The sequence below is a fragment of the Bubalus kerabau genome, chromosome 8, assembly GCF_029407905.1.
Source record: "Bubalus kerabau isolate K-KA32 ecotype Philippines breed swamp buffalo chromosome 8, PCC_UOA_SB_1v2, whole genome shotgun sequence".
NCBI classification, from domain to species: Eukaryota; Metazoa; Chordata; class Mammalia; order Artiodactyla; family Bovidae; genus Bubalus; species Bubalus kerabau.
This window is the reverse complement of record NC_073631.1, coordinates 99,849,589-99,876,450: the sequence shown is the minus strand read 5'-3', so window position 1 is coordinate 99,876,450 and position 26,862 is coordinate 99,849,589. Positions and strand designations below refer to the sequence as shown.

The following is a 26,862-nucleotide window of genomic DNA, read 5'->3' as shown; positions in this document are numbered from 1 at the left end:
TTTTCTCACCAAGAATTGTCAGATCCCTTGCTCTGTTCTCCTGCCCACCTGTAAAAAACTTCAGCCTGTTCAGGAACACAGGGAAGGCAGAACTCAAACCTGCCAGCAGGCTGCCTTATAGAAGGTTTGTCGGGAGAAATACCGAAACCACTTGATCAACTGAAGTTGTTTTAGACAGTGATTAAAAAAAAAAAAAAATTCTATAGCTCTTAAAATTATTGTGGTGGAGGTCAGTCAGTCTCTGTGATCCTATATAATTCTGTAGAAAGACAGGATGGTTGAGGAAGCATGAACTCTTTCTAAAGTATAGTTACAGCATATGACTGGACAATAAATGACTGTCTCAGGGCTTCTGGGCCAGGAATTATAGCCACACTGCATTTGCCCCCAGATGCCTAACTTTCATATTAGGGGAAGTATGGTTACCTGCAGCCAGCTGATTACAGATTATAACAGTTCCTAGTTGAGTGTTAATAACGAACAGTGTAAATAAGTCAGTTCTGAGTCCATCTACTTAACAGTAGGAATGCTCTTATTGACATTGTCAGTAGGAAGGCGGCTTCTGTTGGTTTGTGTAAACACTAGATGTTTGTTTGAAATAGCTAGCCAGATAGAGTAATCCTTGTGTTTGGGTGGATACGAAAGGGATGGAGACCAACAGTTGGTGGTGATAATTATAGATCAGCTTAAAAAAAGGAGACCCGAGGAGACCCACACTTGCAGTCAGTCTGCTCACATCCAAGGTCAGACTCATTCCATCTCTCATCCACTCTTCTAAATAATCAGAGTCGCCAGCCATCTGAATGGACGGTGTGCAGGAGTGTCCGTCTCCTCTGAGAAACATTGTCAGACCACCAGAATTTAAATTGCACCTCAGCATGCAGTGTTGTGTAGCATTTTATAAAAGAACTGACAAGAGCTAGTTAACAGATTTTTCTTGTGACCATTTTGATTTGTTCTTTTCTCATATGATACAGATAATGATCATGTTAGTGATAATAGAACCGAAATAAGTTTCTGAACCTGAGAAAATATTACAAGAATATACTATGTGCATGTTTTCTTTTGATTGAATTTAGAACTCGAAAAGATGCTTTTCGAATCTAGCAATAATGTGTGTCTGTGCACATGCATTTTAAAATACACTTCAGAAGGGAAACTTTGCAAATGGAAAATGGCAGCATCTCACACATTCAGAAACTTGGGCCACAGCCAGCCCAGAGAAACGTGGGGATGATGCCCACGCTTGTTGATTGCCATTTCCTTCTTACAACTGGCTAAAAACTTTGGGCATCAGAATGCCAAATGGGTAAATCCCCCGATACCCCAAAATAGAACTCGCAGGGAGATGGAAAAGAACTATTAGAATACTTGTATCTGAAGATCCACCGCACTGTTTTGCTCATGGTTTTGTGCTGTTCCTTCAGCTGTCTGTGGCAGGTATGATAAACTGGCTCAATAAACACCAATTCCAAACGCCTCCCTTCTCTTTCTTTACTCCAGAAGTGAGAAAACAAAATTACTTAATTTCCCAGCTGCTTTCGCAGCCAAGGTTGTGCATGATGTATAATTCTGGCCAAAGAGATGTGGGTGGGAGTCTCTGGTGAGGCCTTCTCTTCCCTTGTAACCTTCCTCAGAACCTGGGCATGCTCACTGGAGGTGTGATAGCTGTCTTGAGACCTTGGGGACAAAAGCCAAGTGCTCGGGGTGGCTGGGAAAGGAATACTTTACGGTGTCCTTGGCACTTGCATCAGCCGTGGGTTTCTAACATCTGAACTTCTTATTGCATGAGAAAAATGACGTCCTTACTCGCTCAAGCTACTGTCTGTAGCTTAAACTAGTATTGTACTGATATTGCAATTGAACACAATCCTTAGCAATATTTATTTCCCTTTTACATAGCAGAGCACACTAAAGTGTTGGTCAGTTTGTAGGAGGTACGTAATAAATGTAGTAGTGCACGTTCTCCATGTTCTGATATTCATTTTAGACCTGTCTCTATCCCATTCTGTTTTAAATAGGAGCAAAAGTTGGAATTCACTTTAGGGTGAATAGGTCACTCTTAACGTTATTTTAGTAAGTTTTGTGTGTCGTATAAACTGAGTGCTCTAAGTATAATGATAAATGGAACAAGATTCCTGCTTTCAGGGACCTTGTGGGCTAACTGGAAAGACAACAGGTGAACATATATTGTTGGTACATGGTGGCAGGTGCTTTGATCAAAGTCTGCGATGCTGTGAGAACACAGAGGAATCTTTGTGAGTCCGAACAATCACCGTTTATTTACCTCCTGATTCTACATGTTTGTCACAGTTTGGGCTGCTATCAGCTGGGCAAGTCTTTTCAGCTTGTCCAGGCTCACTCTTGCTGAGTTGGCTGCAGTTTGGCTGGTCTATGATGGACTCAGTGGGGAAGACTTGTAATCTTTCCTTTTCCAGCAGACTGGTGTTGCTATGCAGTCACTAAGTTGCGTCTGACTCTTTGCGACCCCATGGACTGTGGCACGCCAGTCTTCCCTGTCCTCCACTGCCTCCCAGAGTTTGCTCAAGTTCATGTCCGTTGAGTCGGTGATACTACCTAACCATCTCATTCTCTGTCGTCCCCTTCTCTACCTGCCTTCAATCTTACTTAGAATCAGGGTCTTTTCCAAAGAGTCCAGCTCTTCCCATCAGGTGGCCAAAGTATTGGAGCCCCAGCTTCAGCATCAGTCCTTCCAATGAATATTCAGGGTTGATTTCCTTTAGGATTCACTGGTTTGGTCTGCCTGCAGTCCAAGAGACTCTCAAGAGTTTTCCAACACCACAGTTCAACAGCATCAATTCTTCTGCACTCAGCCCTTTTCCATGGGCCGACTGTCACATCCGTACATGACTACTGGAAAAACTCCTTGTCCAACAGTCTAGCTTGGGCTTGTTGATGTGACATCTGGGCAGGGTTCCAAGAGCGAGTCTTGGGTTGGGAACTGGCACTTCATCACTTCTGTCACATTCTGTTGGCCAGAGCAGGTCACAAGCACAGCTCAGATTGAGTGGTAGAAAAATAGATTTCACCCTTTCATGATGAGGGAGGCTAGAAAGTGTCACTAAAGGACATGAGTGTAGAAAAGAGTCAAGAATTGTGACCATGTTTGCAGTCTGCCACACGGCTCTGAGGAAGCAGGGGGGAGGTGAACAATAAAGGATTTATCTCAAATTTTTAAGATTCAGGATAATAGCATGCTCCTTTTTATTAGCTCTTAATAAAAAGTGATAATGTCAGCTACCATATAGTAGTGTGTATATGTTAATCCCAAGTTCCTAATTTATCTTTCTTCCCCACCCCCATTATCCCTTTTGATAACCTTAAGTGTTCTTTGTGTGAGTCTGTTTCTGTTTTGGAAATATCAGTAAGTTCATTTGTATCACTTTTTAAAAATTTTCCGTATGTAAGTGATATCGTGTGATGTTTGTCTTTCTCTGACTTACTTCACTTAATAATCTCTAGGTCCATCGGTGTTGCTACAAATGGTATTATTTCATTCCTTTTTATGGCTGAGTAACAGTCCATTTATATATATGTATATACACATGCTAAGTCACCTCAGTCATGTCTGACTCTCTGTAGCCCGCCAGGCCCCTCTGTCCATGGGATTCTCCAGGCAAGAATACTGGAATGTGTTACCATACCTTCCCCCAGGGAATGTTCCCAACCCAGTGATCAAACCTGTATCTCTTAGGTCTCCTACATTGAAGGTAGGTTCTTTACTACTAGCACAAACTGGAAAGCGCACACACACACGCACACCCTTCCTTACATCTTCTTTATCCATTCATCTGTTGACGGACATTTAGGTTGCTTCTCTTCGTGCTAAGTCACTCAGTTGGGGTCCGGCTCTTTGCAACCACGTGGACTGTAGCCCGCCAGGCTCATCTGTCCATGGGATTCTCCGGGCAAGAATACTGGAGTGGGTGGCCATTTCCACCTCCAGGGCATCTTCCTGACCCAGGGATTGAACCTGCATCTCTTAAGTCTCCTGAATTGGCAGGTGGGTTCTTTACCATTAGAGCCACCTGAGAGGGTGCTTCTGTGTCTTGGCTCTTGTAAACAGTGCTGCTGTGATCGTTGGGTTGAATGTATCTTTTCAAATAAGTGTTTTCTTTCAATTTATGTCTAGAAGGGGGGTTACTGGATTATATGTTAGCTCTATTTTTAGTTTTTTAAGGAACCTCCATACTGTTCTCCATAATGGCTTCAACAATTTACATTCCCACCCACAGTGTAGAGAGGGTTCCTTTTTCTTCATACTCTCTCAGGCATTTATTATTTGTAGACTTAAATTTTATGTATGTATTTTATTTTTTGCTAGATTTTGCTTTTTTTGAAAAAAGGATGTTGAAGAAAAATGTCAAGGCCTCTCACAGAAGTTCTTTCTCTCACTGCCTGAACTGTTCCTATTTTTTATTAAATTCTTTGTTTTATATTGAAATATAGTTGATTATTGACAATGTTGTGTTAGTTTCAGGTGTATAGCAAGTGATGAAGTTATACATATATCTGTTTATTTTTCCAAATTCTTTTCCCATTCAGGTTATTACGGAGTATTGAGCAGAATCTTCAAAGACCTTTGTATGACTTATCATCTTTAATCCCCCAAGGGTCCTGGTGGTATTTATTATTACCCTCCCCATTTCACAGATGGGAGACAGCTCTTGAGTTATATTCCATAGCCGTGGAGCCATGACTTGTCAGTCTGTCTCCAAAGTGTGTGCTCTTCACCACCTCACTATTCTGTTAAGAATCTTACATGCAGAGTGCCGTGGACAGCATATTCATGTGTTTTAAATGAAACATTTTATGAGTTATGTTCAGTGGAGCATTCCGTCTCCTAACTTGGTTTGTTGCCTCTGTATTTAGTAACTGGTCCCTGGTGCCTGAGATTGGAAGATGTTTTGATACAGAAAATGAAAATGCCTTTTGTTTCCAGTGATCCAGTAATGCCTTGTCCTCCAATATAGGTGACAGAACCCCAGATCTCAAATGATGTTATTTTGGAGACAGTTCACCTCCTCCAAACTCCTTTCACTTATCCTTGACCCCCAAAATATAAACCTTTATCAGGTTTTTGATAGTGCTGAAACATCTGAAAGATACTGTCATTCTACTTTGAATTTATAAGATCTACCTTCTCAAAGAGAATCTTGGTGGAAAACATGTTTTAATCTTGTATCAAATAAGAATTCATGTTTTGAAGGTCAGTCCAGTTCAGTTCAGTCGTTCAGTTGTGTCCAACTCTTTGCAACCCCATGAATCGCAGCATGCCAGGTCTCCCTATCCATTACCAACTCCCGGAGTTCACTCAAACTCATGTCCATCAAGTCAGTGATGCCATCCAGCCATCTCATCCTCTGTCGTCCCCTTCTTCTCCTGCCCCCAATCCCTCCCAGCATCAGGGTCTTATCCAATGAGTGAACTCTTCGCATGAGGTGGCCAAAGTATTAGAGTTGCAGCTTCAGCATCAGCCCTTCCAATGAACACCCAGGACTGATCTCCTTTAGGATGGACTGGTTGGATCTCCTTGCAGTCCAAGGGACTCTCAAGAGTCTTCTCCAACACCACAGTTCAAAAGCATCAATTCTTCGGCACTCAGCTTTCTTCACAGTCCAACTCTCACATCCATACATGACCACTGGAAAAACCATAGCCTTCCTTGACTAGACTGACCTTTGTTGGCAAAGTAATGTCTCTGCTTTTTAATATGCTTACCACTGGACAAATCACATCAAGTATTTTTCCTATCATTGATGGAGCAGCAAACTATGCAGAGTGAATATGAATGCAGAATTTTTGAATTTTAGGTTGTAAGGATCTCACAGGTATAGAACAATGTGGCCATGTCCAAAGCAGTGATCAGGTCACAGGCACCTGTCTCTGCTGCTTTTTTTGGGGTCTCCTTACAGGGTCATCTCACGAGGCTGTTTCTTTGATGCCTTATATGGTATGAGGACTTGCGCACAATACAGTGGTGTGTGGAGTGTGCATGTGCGTGTTATTGTATGCACACACGTATAATTGCTTTGTGCAGGGCCATATCCGTGTATGTAAGTGTGCATTTACATTTCTTTGGAAATAGGAATGTGGCTTTGACTTACTAGAAGCACTGCCACTTAAAATTTGGCTATTATAGAAAGTGATCAGACTAAAATACGATTGATGTAAGTACGTACTACTCCAGACAGTAGGGTTGGTTATAACCAAATAGCAACAAACTGAGTTATCAGGATGACAAAGTGACAGTGATTTACAGAGTAAACAAAAAAGAGCCGCAGATACGACCTGGGGCCACCTCAAGACAACACAGATAACAAAAGCAGCCCACCTGAATATTATGGCGCTTGTACTGCTGGTGAGTACAGTTCAGAGGAGGAGCGCTGTGGCAGGGGAGGCCATGAGGCAGAGCTCTCGGGCAGTTTCAGATCCATCAGTGACTTGCGAACGGGCCTAGCAGCATCCCTGTTTCACGGCACCTTTGTAAATGTTCTAGTTCTGTTGGGACTTGCCTGGGGGTCGAGACTCTGGTGGTTAAGATTCTGTGTGCTTTCCCTGCAGAGGGCATGGCTTCTATCCCTGGTTGGGGAGCTAAGATACCACATGCAGTGCAGCTCCCCCCCCCCCCAAAAAAAGTTCAGTTGTGGAAAGTAGTTTTGCTATAATTCTTCCAAAACACTGATTTATTTTTCACTTTGAATGGCACACTGAGTAGTGTGTTTTTCATTTTCCTTTCATTGTTCTAGAAACCCAGTAGTGTTCCAAGTTGGTGTGTGCTCAGAATCACTTGAGATGCTTGCTAAGCTGGCAGCCTCTGCACCCCATCCCCAGAGATTCAGGGTGTGACCAGGGTAGTCTGTGGTTTCACAAACTCCGCAGATGGCTCTTAAACAGGTGGTCCCCATTCCTCTCCCCAAGGGCTCACAAAATAGGATGGCACTCCAATTCCTGTCCTTGGGAAAACCTGCATCTGGAGCTCAGACATCCCCCGAAAGGGACATCTGAAACCACTCATTGGCCCCTTCTCCCTTTTTCGCAATCCTTGCATAAGCCCATTTGGCTCGTTCTCCCAACAGTGAGTGGTCACCTCTTTACAGTGATAAGGACTGGCCTGTGTTGGCAGGAGGCTGGGCCCTCTCAGTTATTCACAGTAAATAGGGGTGGAGAGCACGCTCTTCCTGACTCAGGTCTGATCCTCCCCCAACCCCCGCATAGTTCCTTGTTTACCTCTTGTCCCTTGTTTCAAAACCAGGTTGTAGGGAATTTATGCTTTCTGAGAAGAGCTCCCTACCCTTTGAAGATTTTTTTTTTTTAAGGCTTTTTCTGTGAGGATACTGTTTTCACTATTGAGTAAGACAGTAATTGAAGATTATTATATCAGTGAGGTCTAAATATGCAATAATGTCATTTAAAAATTAACACATCATTCAGTTCAGTTCAGTTGCTCAGTCATGTCCGACTCTTTGTGACCCCGTGGACTGCAGCACCCCAGGCTTCCCTGTCCATCACCAGCTCCAGGAGCTTGCACAAACTCATGTCCATCGAGTCGGTGATGCCATCCAACCATCTCATCCTCTGTCATCCCCTTCTCCTTCTGCTTTCAATCTTTGCCAGCATCAGGGTATTTTGCAATGAGTCAGTTCTTACCATCAGGTGGCTAAAGTATTGGAGCTTCAGCTTTAGCATCAGTCCTTCCAAAGAGTTTTCATTACTGATTTCCTTTAGGATTGACACATCATTAGAACACCACAAAAATCCTTGCTGCATACAATGGTTGGGAAAAACAAAAACAACTGATGGCAAAAGTTTAAGATGAAACATAGTATTTACATAATGTCAAACAATCTCCTATAAGATATTGATTACAACAGGAAAAACAGTAGCTTTACTATGGAGAAACTGTTAGGCACCACCTTAATCAAGTAGTCAAGGTCAAACACCAGTAAAAAGATCTATTGATGTAATGTAACCCTGGATGCGATGCATGGAGATGGGCACATCACTGCTGTGGTGTCCTTCCCTATAACGTTGGATAGTGTCCGTCCAACCATGAGAAACATCCAGCAGGCCCAAATTGCATGCCATTATACAAAACATCTGACCAGTGTTCTTTGCGGGTATTGAGGTCATCCAAGGCAAAGCAAGACTGAGGAACTGTCCCAGATTAGAGGGGACAGGAAAGCTGTGACAAGTAACTGCAGCACAGGATCCGGGGCCAGATCCTGTGAGAAAGAAAGTCCAGTTCAGATGCCGCAAGTCTCTATGCTATAACATTGTTAACTTACCAGTTTTCACAGTTGTACTGTGATCATCTAAGGTGTGGACATGAAGGTAAGCTGAGTGAAGTATATGCAGGAACCTTCTTCTGTTTTTGCCCGCTTCTATAAGTCTGAAATGATTACACAAGACAGAGTTGGAGAAAAAAGAACTTTTATTTTGTAATGTATGAACACTCTACAATAGCTTAGCATTCAGCCACTCTCTTCAGCATGTATCCCCCACACATATTTTTTATATTTTAGCTCTACTGAGTCATTTGTTGTTGATTAGCTCCTTTGGGGAGTGAGGGGGAGTAACACAATTTTTGTGTGTATTACAAAATATTTATGACCAACATAACAACTGGCTGTGTACCCACCCCCCAACTTTTAAAAATATGACAGTGCAGTGAAGTCCCCCGCATTGCTTTCTTTTATGACATTCTGCCCCTCTCATCCTCGTTTACCGCCCACACATAACTGCCACCACTTACAGTTAATCAATAGACCTTACTGTTTACCAGTCCTATTTCAGTGTTTTGCCCTTTTCCAAACTGACATAAATTGCATTGTGCTGTATCATATCTACAACTTGCTTTTTTGGCCCCACTTTATGTCTGATTCATTCTTTTTCATCACTGTATAGATTTCCAACTTATGAATACACAATACATATTTGTCTTTTCTCCAGCTGGCAGATATATTGGGAGTATTTTTGGTTTGGGGTTTTGTTTTCAGCATGGTTATTCATTTTAAGAAGTATTTCTTCAGGTCAAAAGAGATCTCTACTTTTTCTGAACTCCAGTAACACTGTCCACCACTTTTAGCTTAGCATTTGTGACCTTCCAGTACAATTCTTTTTCTTTTCTCCTGTAGCAGGTAGATAGCTTGTAGATAGCTTCTTGAGGATCTGATTCTCTAAGATGGACATTATTGGAAAAATAAGAATTTAATTTTGTTGACTGAACAAGTAAATACTTAATGAATTAAACATGGTCTACAAACAGATGTTGGGCATATTTGTGTTTATTTTCTTAGTTGTATGGTGTTGCGTCTTGGGGGCTTTTCTTGTTAGATTTATGCAGTGTCAGAAACTGGTCACTGAGTTTGAAACATGGAGCATAAATCAGCTTAAAACTTCAAGAAATCATATGCTAGGTTTGCAGGCAACACAGGTACGGGGGGGGTGTGTGTGTGTGTGTGTGCGCATGCGCGCACGTTTATGTATATTTAACTTTGAAGGAGAAAGTTTGACAGAATTAGCAATTTAGTCTGCACTTCGGCATTACAAAGCAGAAGGGAGTTTGCTAGTTTATATTATGGCAGAACTCTTGCTTTTGTGTATCATTCTTGTTAGAAAGTAAATATTTAATGTTGATAATTTTGTATGTGTGCCCAGAATGGAATTGCCCAAATTAGTTCTTTGTCTCCAAAATTCTTTTATTTGAATGTTCGTCTTGCTCCGTGAAAACACAGAGCAGGTTTTGTAGCTCTCTTGCCCACTGTACTTGATTTCTACAGCAGCTTTGGCAGAGATAAGTCATGCTAGTATCGTCCATATTTTACTGTGAGGAAGGAGCACTGGATTGGAAGCCGGTGGAGGTTGTTTGCTCCGGGACCCTAAACAGAACCAGAAACCAGATCTTCCCTGGCTCTGTCCAGAGATGCCAGTTTCATTGCATACACTAAGCAAAAATATTAAGACATTTTTATTTTGCTGGCATTTGAATACTTGGTTCAGTAACATAATGCCAATCTGACAGTTCTCCATAGTAATGCAGGGAGTCCCTCATCACTGTTAGTGGCCCATTATAACTGTCTTTGTACTGCCGTCTTTGTTAGAAGGGTTCTGAGAAAAGCTGAAACCAAACCTTACAAAAGAGCATGTCCTGACTGGTGTGTGTTCTAAAGGAAAGAAAAGCCTTGTAAGTGGAACTGATAGGAAGGAGTGACACAACCGAAAGTTAAAATAATCTGAGGAGACAAATGACTTTTTGATAGCTTGAGACCTATAGGAGAATTAAAACCTCTCAGCGTATAGACTGGTGCAGTTGATCACTCATATTGCAGTGTTAAAAAAGGCAGAAGCAGTACACTTAGAATATTGTCTTCATGTCAGAAATGCACCTCGTGCTTGAAAATGATAAAAAATTACAATCGATCCCTACAACTGTTCTGTTCATCTTTATTGATCAGGTGCAAGAAAGATAAATCGCAGCCCAAATAAGATTATAGTAAATGTTAGCATCGTCGGGGACTCTAGGTTGATAGAGAGCCATTCATCATCTCAAATGGTGACCTGTCCATTGCTCCAGCCATCCTGAGCCGGCTGTCTAATCACATACCTATTGATTTTATCTACATCCAGCAAACCTGGATGTGACTGTCATTGGGCAACCCAGATTGTTAAATGCAAAGGGGTCACTGGGTGTGAAGAGGATTTCACTTTCATTTTCTCACCAACCAACAATGATGTATTAAAAAATAAACCACCCCAAGTCATGCATGTGAAACCTGAGTGAATAGAGAACGAAGGGACACAATAGACCACTGCATTGCATTGTGTTCCTTTGTACTGCAATGCATTTTGCAGGATATTTCATGGAGTCTGAAGGCTCATCGGGTCATTTAGGCCACCCCCTGCAGTAAAACAGGTTTCACAGTAGCTAGTCAGAATGGATTGTTTTTAATGTTGCTGCCCCAGGAAAGGCATTACTTGGCTCTTACAACTTAATTTATATTGCTTATGTGTTCATTCATGTAATAGTGGAAACATTTTTTAATAAAAATTACCTAAATCTGCCCCCTTGTTCTTACTGATTAATTTGTTATAAATGTTGATGCTCTTGTGGTTGTATGGAGATGATAGAACAAATTGTACTTGGTAAAGAATCCATCCTGAGGACAAATATACAGTGTAAAAAGAAATGATCCTTTAATATCCTAGGTGGAACACTGGAATGATAGGAAAATATGGTTGTGTGAATTTCATATTGGTCTCAAGCACTCTTTGGTTATGCAGTGGTGGATTCCAAATATGGGAGATCAAAATAGTCTTTCAAAACTACATTAGGAATTTTTTCAGGAGGTTCAAATATTGATGAGTCACATGAATGTTGAGTCTGAAATTACAATGTGTGTGCCAACAGTGGTACTATCATTAAATAGATAACCTTACATGTATTTTAAGTATTCATGTCACCATGCAAGAAATCCTCCTCCTTCTGCTGGAGCGGCAGACACAAGATTTTATGTAGTTTTTGAAATCGTAAGTCTTGCACACATGTTGTCCTCTTGAATAGTGAAAACTCTGCTATCACTCTTTATCCACAGAGCTCAGAGTTCTACAAAGTTACCACCGAGCAATACCAGAAAGCTGCTGAGGAGGTGGAAGCCAAGTTCAAGTAAGTCTTTAATAGTATTATCGTTATGTACCCTTCCTGACAAGACGAGAGCACGCCTTTACCGCCCTTTGACACGTTAGCCCTCTGGAGTACTTGGAAGTGTGTTTGGACCCATATTGCTATCATGGAATTCCAGTGCAAGGGACAGGCCTCTGAGGAAAGCATGTTGCAACTCCATTTTATGAACTCTGGGGAACTTGAAAGCAATGGTGGTGGTGTTTTCATTTGGAATATGATTTTAGTAGGATACCTCTGATTATGAAGGGGATGTTAAATTGTTGCCTCTAACAGTAGAAACACAGAGATCATTTACTTTCATACAATAAAATGATGGGGATGTCCAAATTTGGGTATCTGTCTTTCTCCCATTTAAGCTGTTTTTATTTCTTCACGTGTACCTTGAAAACATTTAAATCACAGAACTTTCCCTTGCCCTTGATTATGAAGGTGATGTTAAATTGCTCCCTGTATTAATCCTTGGGATGATTAAATGAGTGTTTTGTAATTGATGGATCAGAGTGTCCCTGACCCATAGCCCTGTACTTTCCCTTTTCTTTCAGTACTCACATTAGGTAGGAAAACATCATTCAGAATTTTCCTGAGTGTATAGATACTTCTGCTGTGTAACCACTGTTAGTCGCACATGTGCAAATTAGTGAAGCACAGAAAGGTGTTGTGACAGGTTTAGTCAAAAGATTGTATTAGGCTCTGACCTCCTTCCTTGGCATGTTTATAAGCATTTGATAAAATGATTAAACCCTAGGGTAGAATGTTATTACTTTCTGCCGTAGTGTAATTTGTGTGGTAATGGATATTGGTGTTATTTTAATGTTGATTTAAAATATTTTTTAGAAAAAGTATGATTTAAGGTATATTTAAATAGAACCCTCCAGTCTTCCTTAGTGAAATTATCTCTTTAGGAGCAGACAGGAAAGACCTTCTAAAAATGAGCCATAAATCTCACTCTTAAAGGTTAATGTGCTATCTTCAGAATGTAGATATGGAATTGGATAGATTTGATTTTCAAAGACACTCTCCATATGTATTCTTAAAGTTGGGTTTTTAGCTTTCCCACGAATGGTAAAGCAGTGTTTTTCAAGCCTTTCGTCTCTGTACTGTGAGAACCTTTCACTTGGCACCCCGAGTCTGTCTTCTTTGTAAGATTGAAGCTATACAAATAAGTAAAATTTAAGATAAATCAAAGGAGATCCGTTCTGACCAGGATGATCTATGAAGTCGTAAAGAAGATGGCATTTTAGTTGAGGCCTGAAGAAGAGTGTCGAGTAGTCAGGAGGGAAAGGTGTTCAAAAGGAAAACCATGCCCCGGAGTTGGTGGCTGACAAACTTGTTAAGATCAGTGGTGTGTGGCAGGGAGACTAGTGCAAGGTAAGGTGGAAAAGCTTTAGGGGCTTTCATTAGCTGCTGAACTAAGAAGCTGATCTTCATTTAGCCGGAAGTCATAGTCTTCCAGGTGGTGCAGCAGTAGTGTGTCCACCTGCCAAGGCAGGAGACACAAGACACTCGAGTTAAGTCCCTCGGTCAGGAACATCCCCCGGAGGAGGAAATGGCAACTCACTCCAGTATTGCTGATTGGGAAATCTCATGGACAGAGGAGCCTGGCAAGCTACAGTCCGTGGGGTTACAAAGAGCTGGACACGATTGATCACACACACACACAAGTTACGCACACATTGCAAGGTGTTTGGCCAGGTGAGTACTCTGAGTTCTGTGGCCCTGCAATAATACTAAACTGACAGCTCATGTGAGGTTCGATTGGAGGCATGGAAAAGAAAAAAAAGCCAGAAATACCAGATGAGAAATCTCTGTGAGTGAAGGAAAGGAGATGGATGCAAAAGCCACTGAGAGACGTGAATCAGTGATTAATTGGTGTACTGGTTTGCTAGGGCTGCCACAGACTGAGTGGCTTAAACGACAGAAGTTGATTTTCTCACAGTTGGGGAGTCTGGAAGTTCAGGGTCAAGATGTAAGCAGGGGTGGTTTCTCCAGGGGCTTTTCTTCTTGGCTTACACGTGACTCTCTTTACATGGTCTTCCCTCTCTCCATCTGTGTCCTCATCTCCTTTTCTTATAAATCGCATTGGATTAGGATCTACCCTGATAATGATTTCATTTCAACTTACCTCTTTGAAAAATCCTCTGTCCAAATTCACTCTCTAAAGCACCAGGCATTAGGATTTCAACATACAAATTTTGGGGGAGATGCATTTTAGCCCACAGCAAACACTTAGAAGGGATAAAGGAGAAACAGAAATATGAATATAGTGTGTTGGAAAGAAGATTGGCGGAAGCTAAATTTCACAAACAAGTCTGATTTTAGATGAAAAGACTCTATCTTCTGAAGCCACACCCAGCTGTCGTGTCATGGCCCTGGAAAGCATATAATCCGGCCTGGACTGGCCTACTGCAGAATGAGAGCCTGCGTGGAGCACAGAGGGAAGTCGTGATGACTGACCTTCTCCACAATGGCGTGGATCTGTAGGGTGGACTTGGTTTTAAGCAGAGCCTCAACAGCTATGGGGTCGCACAGGGTTGGACACGACTGACGTGACTTAGCAGCAGCAGCAGCAACAGCATCATCCTCTTTTATCTTTAGAAGGTGGTGTTCTTGATCAGCTCCTACTCTCATCTGATGTAGTAGACAGTTTAACCTTTCCCAAAGCAAACTGTGGCCCTTGTACTCAGCTTCTGGGAGTAATCTCTAAATCCTTGGAATTTCCCAAGTGAAAGAAATGCCTTCTTATTCATAACGGACCACTTAGGCCATGTGGTATCAGCCCAGTGCCAAAGACTGAAGTCAGCCACATGAGCAGTCAGGCCAGCTTATGCGACGAGGCCCCAGTGAAACTCTGGACACGGAGATGGGGTGAGCATCTCTAGCTGATGCTGCTCTACATTTGTCACATACACTGATACCAGGAGGGCTGTCCCTCCTGGAGGCAGTGGGAACTTTGCATTGGGAACCCTCTCAGACTTTGTCCTGTGTTTCTCTTCTTTTGGCTGACTCTCTGTAGCACTTCCCATAATGAGCCATAGTTCTGAGTTTAATAGCTTTAGTGAGTTCTGTGAGTCCTTTTATCGAATTTTCAAAGCTTAGAGTAGTTTGGGAACCCCCTTGAACTTGCAGTTGATACCAGAAGTTAGGACAGTCTTGGGGACCCTGCCCTCAGACTTTGCAGTTTGGCCAACTCCAGTGCAAACAAAAATTCAGGAATGTCCGGAGCTGGTTCTTCAGAAAGTGGTTTTCTTTATGTCATGTTTTTCAGCCACTTCCTGCTAGGCTGAACTTCCTAGAATACGGTATTTTGATTTGCAGCTTCATGCCAAGGAAATGATAGTGCTTCAGCGGCATGAGATGTTTACCGCCTTTGAGGGCACAGCGATTCCTCAGTGGAATTGTGTTTCTTCTCAGAAACTTGGGACCTCAGAGAATCATGACATCTGCAGTCTTTGGCAAGACAGTGTACTGTGTCCTTTCCATTGCAGAGCTGAACTCAGCTGACCCTCCTAGACAGCACACCCTGGAGGACTTTGAGGAGGGTTTCGTTAATTTTATCTGATGGAAGGATTCTTTTGGGTACACCTTCATTACAGGAGATGGAAGCTTCTTAAAATGCAATTTCAAGGGGCACTGTTACACGCCTGATAGGGGTGGAGGGCTCCATACAAAATCACAGTAAAGAGAAAGAATAATGAACGCTCAGAGCACTTGAGGCCACGTGTGATGAATACCAGTTACACCGGTGCATCCTTCAGGACAGCTGATGGAATTGTCTCAGGGATGCTTAAATGTTAACTCACACTTCAGTCCCTCACTGTATAGTATGGCAGCAAACCATGAAAACACTTAGAGCCAATGGAATCCCGCTCCCGATTCTCCCCACTTTGTTTTATTAGCACATCATTCATAGTGCTTCTATGAAACCTGCCCTCAGCTGTGTTCTCAGTATATAGCCATGAAGGAGACAGGTGGGTCTTACTGGCATGAAACTTAGAAGCTCATCACAGAAGAGCAGGTGGAAGACAGATTTTAATAACCCAAAGCTTCCAAAAAAATCCAGAGTGAGTTCTACTGTGGTGAGATAATTGCATCCCTAATAAACACGAAGTTATTAAAAATTATTTATCATTTTTTCAATGGAAATTAAGTAATTTGGGATCAAGAATGTGTGTTTACTTTCATGCAAGAACTTCGCCCCCCAAAAAAGCTTTAAAATTAGCTATAAAACTGAAATCACTGGGTGGGTAAACTCACTGATGTGTATACACACACACACACACACACACACCCCTATATCTAGCTTCTATTCTAAAGATACACCTTTTCAGCTCAACTGAAATGGTCATTAAAAGTACCTCTTACCACCTTTATCACCCTTTGTTATTATCTGTTAAATAGAGCAAATTATGGTGTTAGTTCTGGGTTAGTTTTCTGGCAGTAATACCATGTTGTAGTTCTGTTAATGAAAATTATGTTCAGTATTAATCCTTGTAGTCTACCTTATAGATAATTCAGCAAAATATTATATTAAGTGTTATATTGATATTGCTTATTAGCACAGACAGGTCTAGCACAAAGTAAATGCTCAATTAAATATTAGATTTTTTTTTTTCTTTTTATTATATATTGTTATTTTTATATTAGTATTTTATTGTTATATCCAACTCATGTTGTAAAACTCTGCACCATTGGAGAAATTTCTATATTTAGTTCCAGACACAATCGAGATGATGTTAAAACCTCCCGGGGACTTCCCTGGCAGTCCAGTGGCTAAGACTCTGCACCTCCACTTTAGGCAGCACAGTCTCCATCCGTAGTCTGGGAACTAAGATCCCCACATGCCTCGGGGCAGGGCCAGAAAAATTTTTTAAAAATAACAAAAGAACAAACACACTGTAGGAACTTGTGGAGGTTTCTGTATTCGTTTTTAGAAAAAACAAAAAACTCCCAAAAGAGCATTAGAGAGAGATCATAGCCATGGGAAGTTCATAGTCCAGCCAGGAGACAGCATGTAAAGCGCTTATGACGGGACAGCCCAGTACGCGCTGTGCCAGAGCTCTCAGGATGAACAGACAGAATAGGGAGTGTGCAGACGGTGCTGCAGGGCTCTGTGTTCGGTCAGCATCAGAATCCAGTTGCCTTCAGTGGCTTGTTGTCGATATACCACACCTACAGAGAGGAAGCGTTACCACAGTGTTATGTACACACAAGTTGTTTTTAAAATACAGAAACAAACATGAAACAAATGTGTAGAGCAATATCAAAGCAATGTGAGATAGCGTAAAGGCAGTGTAAACCTCGGTAAGACAATGTAATAGCAAACAAGCATTTCAGAGATGACTGATCTTTCCTTCCCATGTTTTCCTTTAGATAATGGACTGGCCAGTTCTACCTTCCATAAAAACGTATATGGCAAGTGACATAGATCTATTGAAAATATTTTTGGACTGGTCTCATTAGAGGTGTAACTTTTTAGCTTGGCTTCAGTGTCTTTGAAGGATGAAGCACTCGTAAAGGAGTGTGATTCTGTGCGGTCGGATGTGAATGCTGGTAATGCTCCTTGGTGTGCCAGGCGTTAGCAAGGGTTTTCACTTTTATCCTTGAACGAAGTTGTTCAAACCTGACTTATAAATTTAGGCTCATGGAAGAAGCCTGGGTTATCCTTGTAACGTATTAAAAGATTAGTTACCCCGTGGAAGGAGTTTAGGTGATTGTAGAGCATCTGCAGAATGCTTTGCAAAAACTGTTACAGATAAAATGGCTTTTTAAAGTATTATATAGTCAAACGTTTGCATCAACGTAAAATTCTTTTCACTTTAAAATGTCCTTGGTTTTATTAGGGTTTCACTTTGGCCATGCTGTTTAGTTTCTCTTTGGGATATGTGATTTTAATAGCTACACTATGAATGAGTTAGTGAAGCTGAGGATGACATGTCCGTGGTATCAGCAGGTGTTTCTCGTGTTCTCTGTAATTACACATGTGGATTATGGACAGTTTTAAGCAACAGTGTTTAAAGATCCTGCTTAATTGGCTGTAAAATAATTAAATAAGATTTTGACTGGCAAATTTATAATTCTGTTCGATGCATAAGCCAGTGGGCTTGAATGTCAATGTGACTTGAGTTTGGAAGTATTAGATTAATAGGACTAATTGTACTGCAGGGATACAGTTTACTCTGATTAATAGTCTTAGAGCTCTTCTAAAAGTTTCACCGAGGAAATTTATGTTGCTTACATTCTGCTTAAACTTTTAATTAAAGCCTATTTCCAAAGTTTGAGATATTTAACATCGCTGTGCCTCTTCCCATTTTTCCGAAAGTTGAACTCCTGTAATTTTTCAGTGATGCCAGCTGCCTCATTGAGGAACTTGCCTTATCAAAAGGATTAAAATTATATACTGTCAGGCATGTATCTGTGTCTGCAGCTGACAGTTTTGCTGCACATCATCTCTAACACTTATTGATGTCTGCTTATAACCTACTTTCGTGCTGCGTGAATGGCTCTGATATACCAAATGTACATGATAAATGTTTTATCTCTGATTCTCATTGATCAATTTCTAAATGATCAAATGGTTTATCTCAGTAAGACACTAATTCACATTGATCAAATTCTAAATGACCAAGTCAACTTGGTTTTCTGCTGAACACAAATTGTATTAAAACAACATTACTTGAACATGCTGGCTCTTCCAATGCAGGAGTTATGTTACCAGCAGTTACAATATAACTAGAGTTATTGTATTATAAAGATGTCTCCTCCATAATGAAAAGTTTACACAAGAAGAAAAGAATGCAATATTACAGGAAGAACAAGACTTCGGGCAAGGATTGGGGCTTTTACTAACTAATTAAATTCCACATTTGTATTGGGCCTTCACCCCCCTCCTTTTTTTTTTTTTAAATTTGAAGGGCTGTGAACAGGAAATATAGCAGCTGCAGCGGTGACGTTTTATTCCCTACGATCCTTAGAGTCAAGCAATGCCTTGGTTATTTTGTAAGAGACTTAGCAACGGAAGAGGTCAAATTCTAGAAAAAGTAAATATACCTGTACTCCTTGTATGTACACCTGGTTATAATTGCCTAGTTAGAAGTATAGCATTGTGTGGTGTTCTTGTTTTTTAAACATGAACTCACCTCTATCATCTTCCACAGTGTTTCACGTTCCCACTCGAGTTTGTCTGATAGCAAATACCCACTTGGCTGAAACGTAGTCTTGATTACCTGGAACACCTCACTCCTCAGGCTGGTTATTTATTATATCTTTGACTTGTGTTTAACATCTCTAAAATGTAAATTTTAACTGCCATTCTCTTTAGGGCATTCAAGCTGAGAAGGTTTTAAAGTTGAAAAAGAAAAAAAAAAGTTATTATTGATCCTCATCTGAAAAATGGACCTAAGTAGCTGTTTTACTTCGATCTAAGACACCGCCTACCATGGGTATGGCAGCCCCTTCTGTCCTTCATCTGGGGATGTGAGGAGAGGAGCTGGCCACCTCAAGAAGCTGTGTCATTCTCTTCCCCCACATACCCCAAAATAGCAGACTAGTTCCAAGGAAAGTGAGACCTGCTTTGGAACACACCAGTGTTTGACTATACTTGTTACGATGGGCTTGTAGAATTGCTTAGATTTCTAAGGAAACTAGGTGATTAAGACCTTCTCCCCCTCTTTAAGATCGGATCCCTCCTAATCATATCTGTCTAGTTAGCTAGTTAGTTTCTTCTTCAAGTGGGAGCTCTATCCTTAGTCTACATGCTTAATTCTCTAAGGTAATGGAAGATTAAATGCCAAGAAACGCTAACACCACTTGGGAGTTAGGTTTCCACCTACATCAGTTCTGCATACATTTAATTATAATTGCCCATTTAGAAGTATAGGGTTGTTTGTTGTTTTTGTTGAGACATGACACCATAAAACTCCTGGAAGAGAGAGCACAGGCAAAACAGCCTACGGCATAAATTAACAGTGCTTTCCTAGGTCAGTTTCCCAGGCAATAGAAACAAAAGCAAACAGAAACAAATGGAACCCAAACTCACAAGGCCCTGCACAGCAAAGGGAACCACAAGCAAAGTGAAAAGACACCCCTCAGACTGGGAGAAAACACTCGCAAATGATGCAGCCAATAAGGGCTCAATCTCCAAAACACACAAACAGCTCATGCAGCCCAGTCTCAACTCAGTCAGGATGGGCAGAAGACCCAGACGGACACCTCTCCAAAGCAGACGGCCCGAAGGCTACCAGGCACATGAAAAGACGCTCAGCAGGGCCAGCCATCAGAGAAATGCAAATCCAAACCTCCGTGAGGCACTTCCTCACACCAGCCAGAATGGCCATTATCAGAATGTTCAAATACCAGATTCTGGAGAGATTGCTGAGAAAAGGGATACCGCCGCCCCCTATACGCATGCTGCTAGTGGGGATGCAGACTGGTACAGCCACTTTGAAAAACAAAGCACAGACTATTGACCGTTCCTCACAGCATTCCACTCAGTCCAGAAGCGTCTGCAGAAGGGGACAGGGCAGGGTGGCAAAGTGGATGAATATAGGACTAGAAGATGGAATATAGGAGTGAAAGGGCAGGACAGGGATGTAAGCCCTAAGATGGTATTACCTATTTCACAAAACAATAGAAACTGCAGCCGTTTCATGAACACGGGCAGTAGGTCTCCAGGTCTAGAGGGTCACGGTGAAAACCCCCTTATCATTTCAACAGTGTGTATGAAGGAACCTCAAGCAGTGCTACAAGCCGGTGGAACCAGATTGGCCACATCCTGCCTTCAATCCGTGACCTGGAATTCTCTTCCAGGCCTCAGCAGTGGCAACTGGGGCTTGTTTGGGTTACTCCAGGAATCTTTTTTCCTTTAATACAGTCCATTTATGTGTTGCATGGAAATTATCAAAACCAGTCTTGTTGCAGCCTTTAGGTTAGTGGTCACAAGCTCCTGAATTCATGATTTGTTCTGCATGAGATAACGAATCATTCTGTTTTTCCCCTACAGGAACATTAGCATTGAACTTTCTGCTTTAATCAATACAATCCATTAAGAATCTAGTGTTACTCTACATGGTTATATGAAATATTAATTGCACACTGTTAGTTAGATAAATGAAGATTCTACCAAAATGATAGCTTCTTTTTTTGTATCATAATATTTAAATGAGAACATTTTATATTCTGAGATGCATGATATTTTAGAATTATTGATCCTTGCTTATTTGAGTAATTAGCTACACAGCTCATAGTTTCCTAAAGGTATTTCTAACTGGGATTACTAAGTTTTTTCCTGTTGCTGATTGCAGCAAGAGTTCATTTACTTTTTAAAGGATCCATTTGGAAATAATTTTTAAAAATTTTACTTTGATGTTTTCAAAGCTGAGAAAAAGTTATTTTGCTTTTTGAGTGCCACTCCCGCTACAGGTAGAAAGCAGAGAAGCTTGTAGGGGGGCCAATTAGAGTTAATTACTGTCTGACTGACCGGCCACGTACAGGAAGACTTGTAGGAGGTAGATTTTCAATTCTTTCCTTGTGTCAGATTTTCAAAGTTTAACCATCTAGAGCCTTAAGTGTGGTTAAAAATTACATCAAAGAAGTTATCTATGCATAAAAGTAATAGCTGTCAGGATGGTCTCTGGCAGTTTGTATAGGCTCAGCCATATGGTGGTATCTGCTTGTGTTTCATCAGTCCCTGGTTTGGGAAGCCTATTCCAAGTGCTATCAGCCCTTCCTGCTCTAAACCAGATAATTAACCTAGGGTTGCCCACTCCCTGTATCTAGGGTAAAACCACGGTGTTAACATTGAAACCAGAACTCTCAGGGTACTCATCCTTGAACGGGCCTTCCTGTTGTTTATTTGAATGTATAATGTCCAGATCATCTTTCGTGGTGTCAGTCTATCAAGGATTCCTATTTCTGGCTCTTTGCAGTTTTTCTTAACATGTAAGCAAACTAAACACAAAAGTTGATAAATTTGGACTTTATTCATTAAAATGTTCTGCTCATCTTAAGACACCATTTTGAGAATACTAAAAATAGGCAAAAGACTTGAACAGACTCTTCAAAGGAAGATATAAGAATGGCCAATTAGCACATGAGAAGCACTAATAACATCATTAGTTATCAGGGAATTGCAAATTAAAACCACTGGAATGGTAAAAATCAAAAAGATTGACAGTACTAAGTGTCTGAAAGGATGTAAAGAAACCAGAGTTTTCCTGCTTTGCTGGTAGGGGGTATAAAAGAGCAAAGTCACTTTGGAAGAAGCTTGACAGTTTCTTATAAATTTAAACATTCATTTGGTCCATGACCTAGAAATTCCAGGTCTAGGTATTTACCCAAGAGCAAAGAAAATACTCTCAGTGGTAAAGAATCCGCCTGCCAATGCAGGAGGCATTGGAGACTCGGGTTCGATCCCTGGGTCAGGAAAATCCCCTGGAGGAGGAAATGGCAACTGATTCCAGTATTCTTGCCTGGAGAATTCCGTGGACAGAGGAGCCTGATGGGCTACAGTCCATGGGGTCACAAAGAGTCGGACACAACTGAGCATGCATATATGAGAGAGAAAGAAAATATACATCTCCAGAAAGATTTGTATATCTGTTTATATCAGGTTTATTCATACTTGTCAAAAATTAGAAACCACTCATATGGTCACCAGTGAAGGACTGGATTAAAAAAGTTGTGGTATATTCATACAGTAGAATACTGTTCAGCAGTTTTTTAAAAAAAGCAAACCATTAATTCATATAACAACATAGATGAATCTCAGGAACATGTTAAGCAAAAAGAAGCCAGACATAAGACATTATTCATTATGTGATTCCATTTATGTGAAGTTCAAAAAAAAGGAACCATTGGTCTATACTGATAGAAATCAGCAAGTAGTTGATGGGGATAGAAGGGGACTTGACTGGAAACAGACCCGTGTGAACTTGCTGAGATCCTGAGGATTCGTTTTCTGGGTAGTAGTTACAGGTGTATTTACAATTTTTGCTGCAATGTGAACACCTAGGTCAGTGAATTTTTTATGTTAATTATTCTTAAAATATCCTAAATTTCCTAATTTTAATCAGGGGAAAAAATGTCCAAAATACTGGGAATACACTACTTCTAACAGTAATTTGTCCTAGGTAAAATAAGTTTCCTAAGTTTAATCACAGTTTTAAAAAACTTGTGATTTCTGATCTTATCCATAATCATATTTGCTTACTAGAATTTGAATACTTTATCTCAAAGTCAGGGCTGTTCGTTCAGTATATTTGATCTCTATAGCTATAGGAGTAAATCTTGCTTTGTTTTCTTAAAAATAAGTTTCCCCCCTTATTATTATTTTCTTTTACTTTAAAAAAATTTATTGGGTATAGTTGATTTACAGTGTTTCTGTTCTACAGCAAAGTGAATCAGTTATTTATAAACATGTGTCCACTTTTTTAACAGATTCTTTTCATATATAGGCCATTACAAACTATTGAGTAGAATTCCCTGTGCTATACAATAAGTCCTTTTCACTTTCAGTTCAGTTGCTCAGTCATGTCCAACTCTTGGTGACCCCACTGAACCACAGCACGCCAGACCTGCCTGTCCACCACCAATTCTCGGAGTCTACCCAAACTCATGTCCGTTGAATTGGTGATGCCATCCAACCATCTCATTCTCTGTCTTCCCCTTCTCCTCCTGCCCTCCATCTTTCCCAGCATCAGGGTCTTTTCAAATGAGTCAGCTCTTCGCATCAGGTGGCCAAAATATCGGAGTTTCAGCTTCAACATCAGTCCTTCCAATGAACACACAGGACCGATCTCCTTTAGGATGGACTGGTTGGATCTTCTTGCAGTCCAAGGGACTCTCAAGAGTCTTCTCCAACACCACAGTTCAAAAGCATCAATTCTTCAGCGCTCAGCTTTCTTTATAGTCCAACTCGCATATCCATACATGACCACAGGAAAAACCATAGCCTTGACTAGACGGACCTTTGTTGACAAAGTAATGTCTCTGCTTTTTAATATGCTGTCTAGGTTGCTCATCGGAGAAGGCAATGGCACCCCACTCCAGTACTTTTGCCTAGAAAATCCCATGGACAGAGGAGCCTGGTAGGCCACAGTCCATGGGGTCACTGGAGTCGGACACGACTGAGCGATTTCACTTTGACTTTTCACTTTCATGCATTGGAGGAGGAAATGGCAACCCACTCCAGTGTTCTTGCCTAGAGAATCCCAGGGATGGGGGAGCCTGGTGGGCTGCCGTCCATGGGGTCTCTGGAGTCGGACACGACTGAGCAATTTCACTTTGACTTTTCACTTTCATGCATTGGAGGAGGAAATGGCAGCCCACTCCAGCGTTCTTGCCTGGAGAATCCCAGGGACGGGGGAGCCTGGTGGGGTGCTGTCTATGGAGTCGCACAGAGTCGGACACGACTGAATTGACTTAGCAGCAGCAGCAGCAGATTGCTCATAACTTGCCTTCCAAGGAGTAAGTCTTTTAATTTCATGGCTGCAATCACCATCTGCAGTGATTTTGGAGCCCCCAAGAATAAAGTCAGCCACTGTTTCCCTATCTATTTTCCTTGAAGTGATGGGACCAGATACCATGATCTTCGTTTTCTGAATGTTGAGCTTTAAGCCAACTTTTTCACTCTCCTCTTTTGCTTTCATGAAGAGGCTCTTTAGTTCTTCTTCACTTTCTGCCATAAGGGTGATGTCATCCGCATATCTGAGGTTATTGATATTTCTCCCGGCAATCTTGATTCCAGCTTGTGCTTCTTCCAGCCCAGCGTTTCTCATGATGTACTCTGCATAGAAGTTAAATAAGCAGGGTGGCAATATACAGCCTTGACGTACTTCTTTTCCTATTTGGAACCAGTCTGTTGTTCCATGTCCAGTTCTAACTGTGGCTTCCTGACCTGCATACAGGTTTTTCAAGAGGCAGGTCAGGTGGTCTGGTATTCCCATCTCTTTCAGAATTCTCTACAGTTTATTGTGATCCACACAGTCAAAGGCTTTGGCATAGTCAATAAAGCAGAAATAGATGTTTTTCTGAAACTCTCTTGCTTTTTCGATGATCCAGCGGATGTTGGCAATTTGATCTCTGGTTCCTCTGCCTTTTCTAAAACCAGCTTGAACATCTGGAAGTTCACGGTTCACGTACTGCTGAAGCTGGCTTGGAGAATTTTGAGCATTACTTTCCTAGCGTGTGAGATGAGTGCAATTGTGCGGTAGTTTGAGCATTCTTTGGCATTGCCTTTCTTTGGGATTGGAATGAAAACTGACCTTTTCCAGTCCTGTGGCCACTGCTGAGTTTTCCAAATTTGCTGACATATTGAGTGCCTTTAGTAATGTGTATATATCATCCCCAATCTTCAAATTTATCCATCTCCCCCCCACCCCATCTTACCCCCTAATAACCATAAGTTTGTTTTCTCTGTCTGTAGCTCTACTTCTGTTTTGTGAATAAACTCATTTGTACCCTTTTTTTAAAATTCCACATATTGTATTAAATTATGTTTGCCTGTTATACATATGTGATATATATACTAGATTATATAAAAAGGATTTTTAAAGGCAGGATCTGTACATGAAACATTTATATAGTAACTCTGGTACTTTTTAATATTATAATCTTAGGCAGCAATTTGTTCATACTATGTATTGAGTGAGCCCTGGCACAATGCTTGAAAACGTGTAAAAGCTTGCATCTTGGCCCTTACTGCATGTTGAGATGAAAGCACACGTTCCCACGTGAAAGTGTCGCCAAGCCTCCCCCACTTGCTCACATGGCTGCCTTGAGCTATTTAATGTGCTTTCTCATGCACTGGCCAGCACTTAAATTGCCCTACTCCTTGTGTGAGTGTGTTTGTCTAAATGCTGGTAATCAACTACATCCCTTGAAAATTGATAGATGTGCTCGTTAAGGGGAGTGCTCACTCTTGGCTCCCTTCTCCAGTCACCTCAGCTACCGTTTCTGGATGAGGCTGGCAAGAAATACTGTGCAGTGATACATCTGGCTTTATACTCCTTTTCAAGGACTGAAACCTCCCCTTTGAGTATGTTAACACACTTTGTAGGGATCTTACAAGCACAAAAAAGTCAGCTATTTGCCAATTGCAGTATTAACACAAAAAAGCCTAAGGGCTGCTGTTGTGTGGTGGGATTTCTTTTTTTTTTTAATAGTTCTGCCATCCGCTCTTCATTGTGTTCTCTTGTGCTTCTGAGACTGCACAAACACCTATTTATGTGTGAGACGGATCCATCTGTGGAGACTCTGAAGTCCACCAGCCTGCCACCGGTATAGATTTCCACAAAGCTGCCTGTGTGTGAGGCACATTCTGTGTGGTTTATGATCAGGAGTCTGAAGGTAGCATACACCTGTTTCTGCTTTTAGGGTGAGAAATGAATTGCCAATTGCTGTCGACGTGTGCAGACATGACACTTCATATGCTAGAAGCTTGCTCAGCCTGCTTTATGCTGGGCTCCCCACTATGAAACTGTCAGTTCTGAAAAAGGGGTGTGTGTTGGCAAGGAGGAGAAGAGGGAAGGGGATCAGTCCTTGATCCGTTTCTTTTTGTGCTCCTGCAAAGTGGCGGGAGGGAGGTCAGTGCCTCTCACCTCTGTTTCCCCAGCAGAGCTCTTGAACAAGATGAAGTGATCAAAGCCGGACGCCAGCACGTCATCACAGTCTCATTACTTTGCAAGCTGCACGCCCAGATGCTGCTGTTTTCTGTATCAGGCTTCGCTGATTTACATGCATAACACCTCCGCTACAGCTCATTTGGTACTGTTCACAATTAACTGGTTCTTGTCATGATAGAGTTTCTCTGATACAGAAGACCTTAATGTAAAGAGAATAACATCGCTAGGTGTAGCCTGTTTCTCTCTGACCTCCTGGTTGGTTGACAAGAAACAGGGATCAAATGTTTTGTCACTGCTTTGTTATTCGTGTTATTGGTGTGGTTAGTAGGGTGTGGGTTTGGAGGTATTTTTGAAGTCTTTGAGATACGAGATTTTCCTGGAGACCAATTTCATCAACTCCCCAATCCTGGGAGTTCTTTTCAATGAGTGGATTCTGATACCCTGTTTTCATTTGTTCGGTTTCTTCCCCCAGTGAAGAGCTGCTCAGTGACATACATTTGTTTTGAAGGGTAGTAATGTGACAGCTCATCATCACTATCA

General features: G+C 41.4%; 1 protein-coding gene across 3 annotated transcripts in view; it reads left to right on the top strand.

Annotated features, from left to right (window-relative positions):
* Positions 1-26,862, top strand: part of CHCHD3 (coiled-coil-helix-coiled-coil-helix domain containing 3) — a 287,018-nt gene that overhangs the window by 216,338 nt on the left and 43,818 nt on the right. For all 3 annotated transcript variants that reach the window (XM_055590948.1, XM_055590950.1, XM_055590949.1), the window contains exon 6: positions 11,616-11,686. In XM_055590948.1, the coding sequence (XP_055446923.1) occupies positions 11,616-11,686 (71 nt within the window). The remainder of the gene's footprint in view (positions 1-11,615; positions 11,687-26,862) is intronic.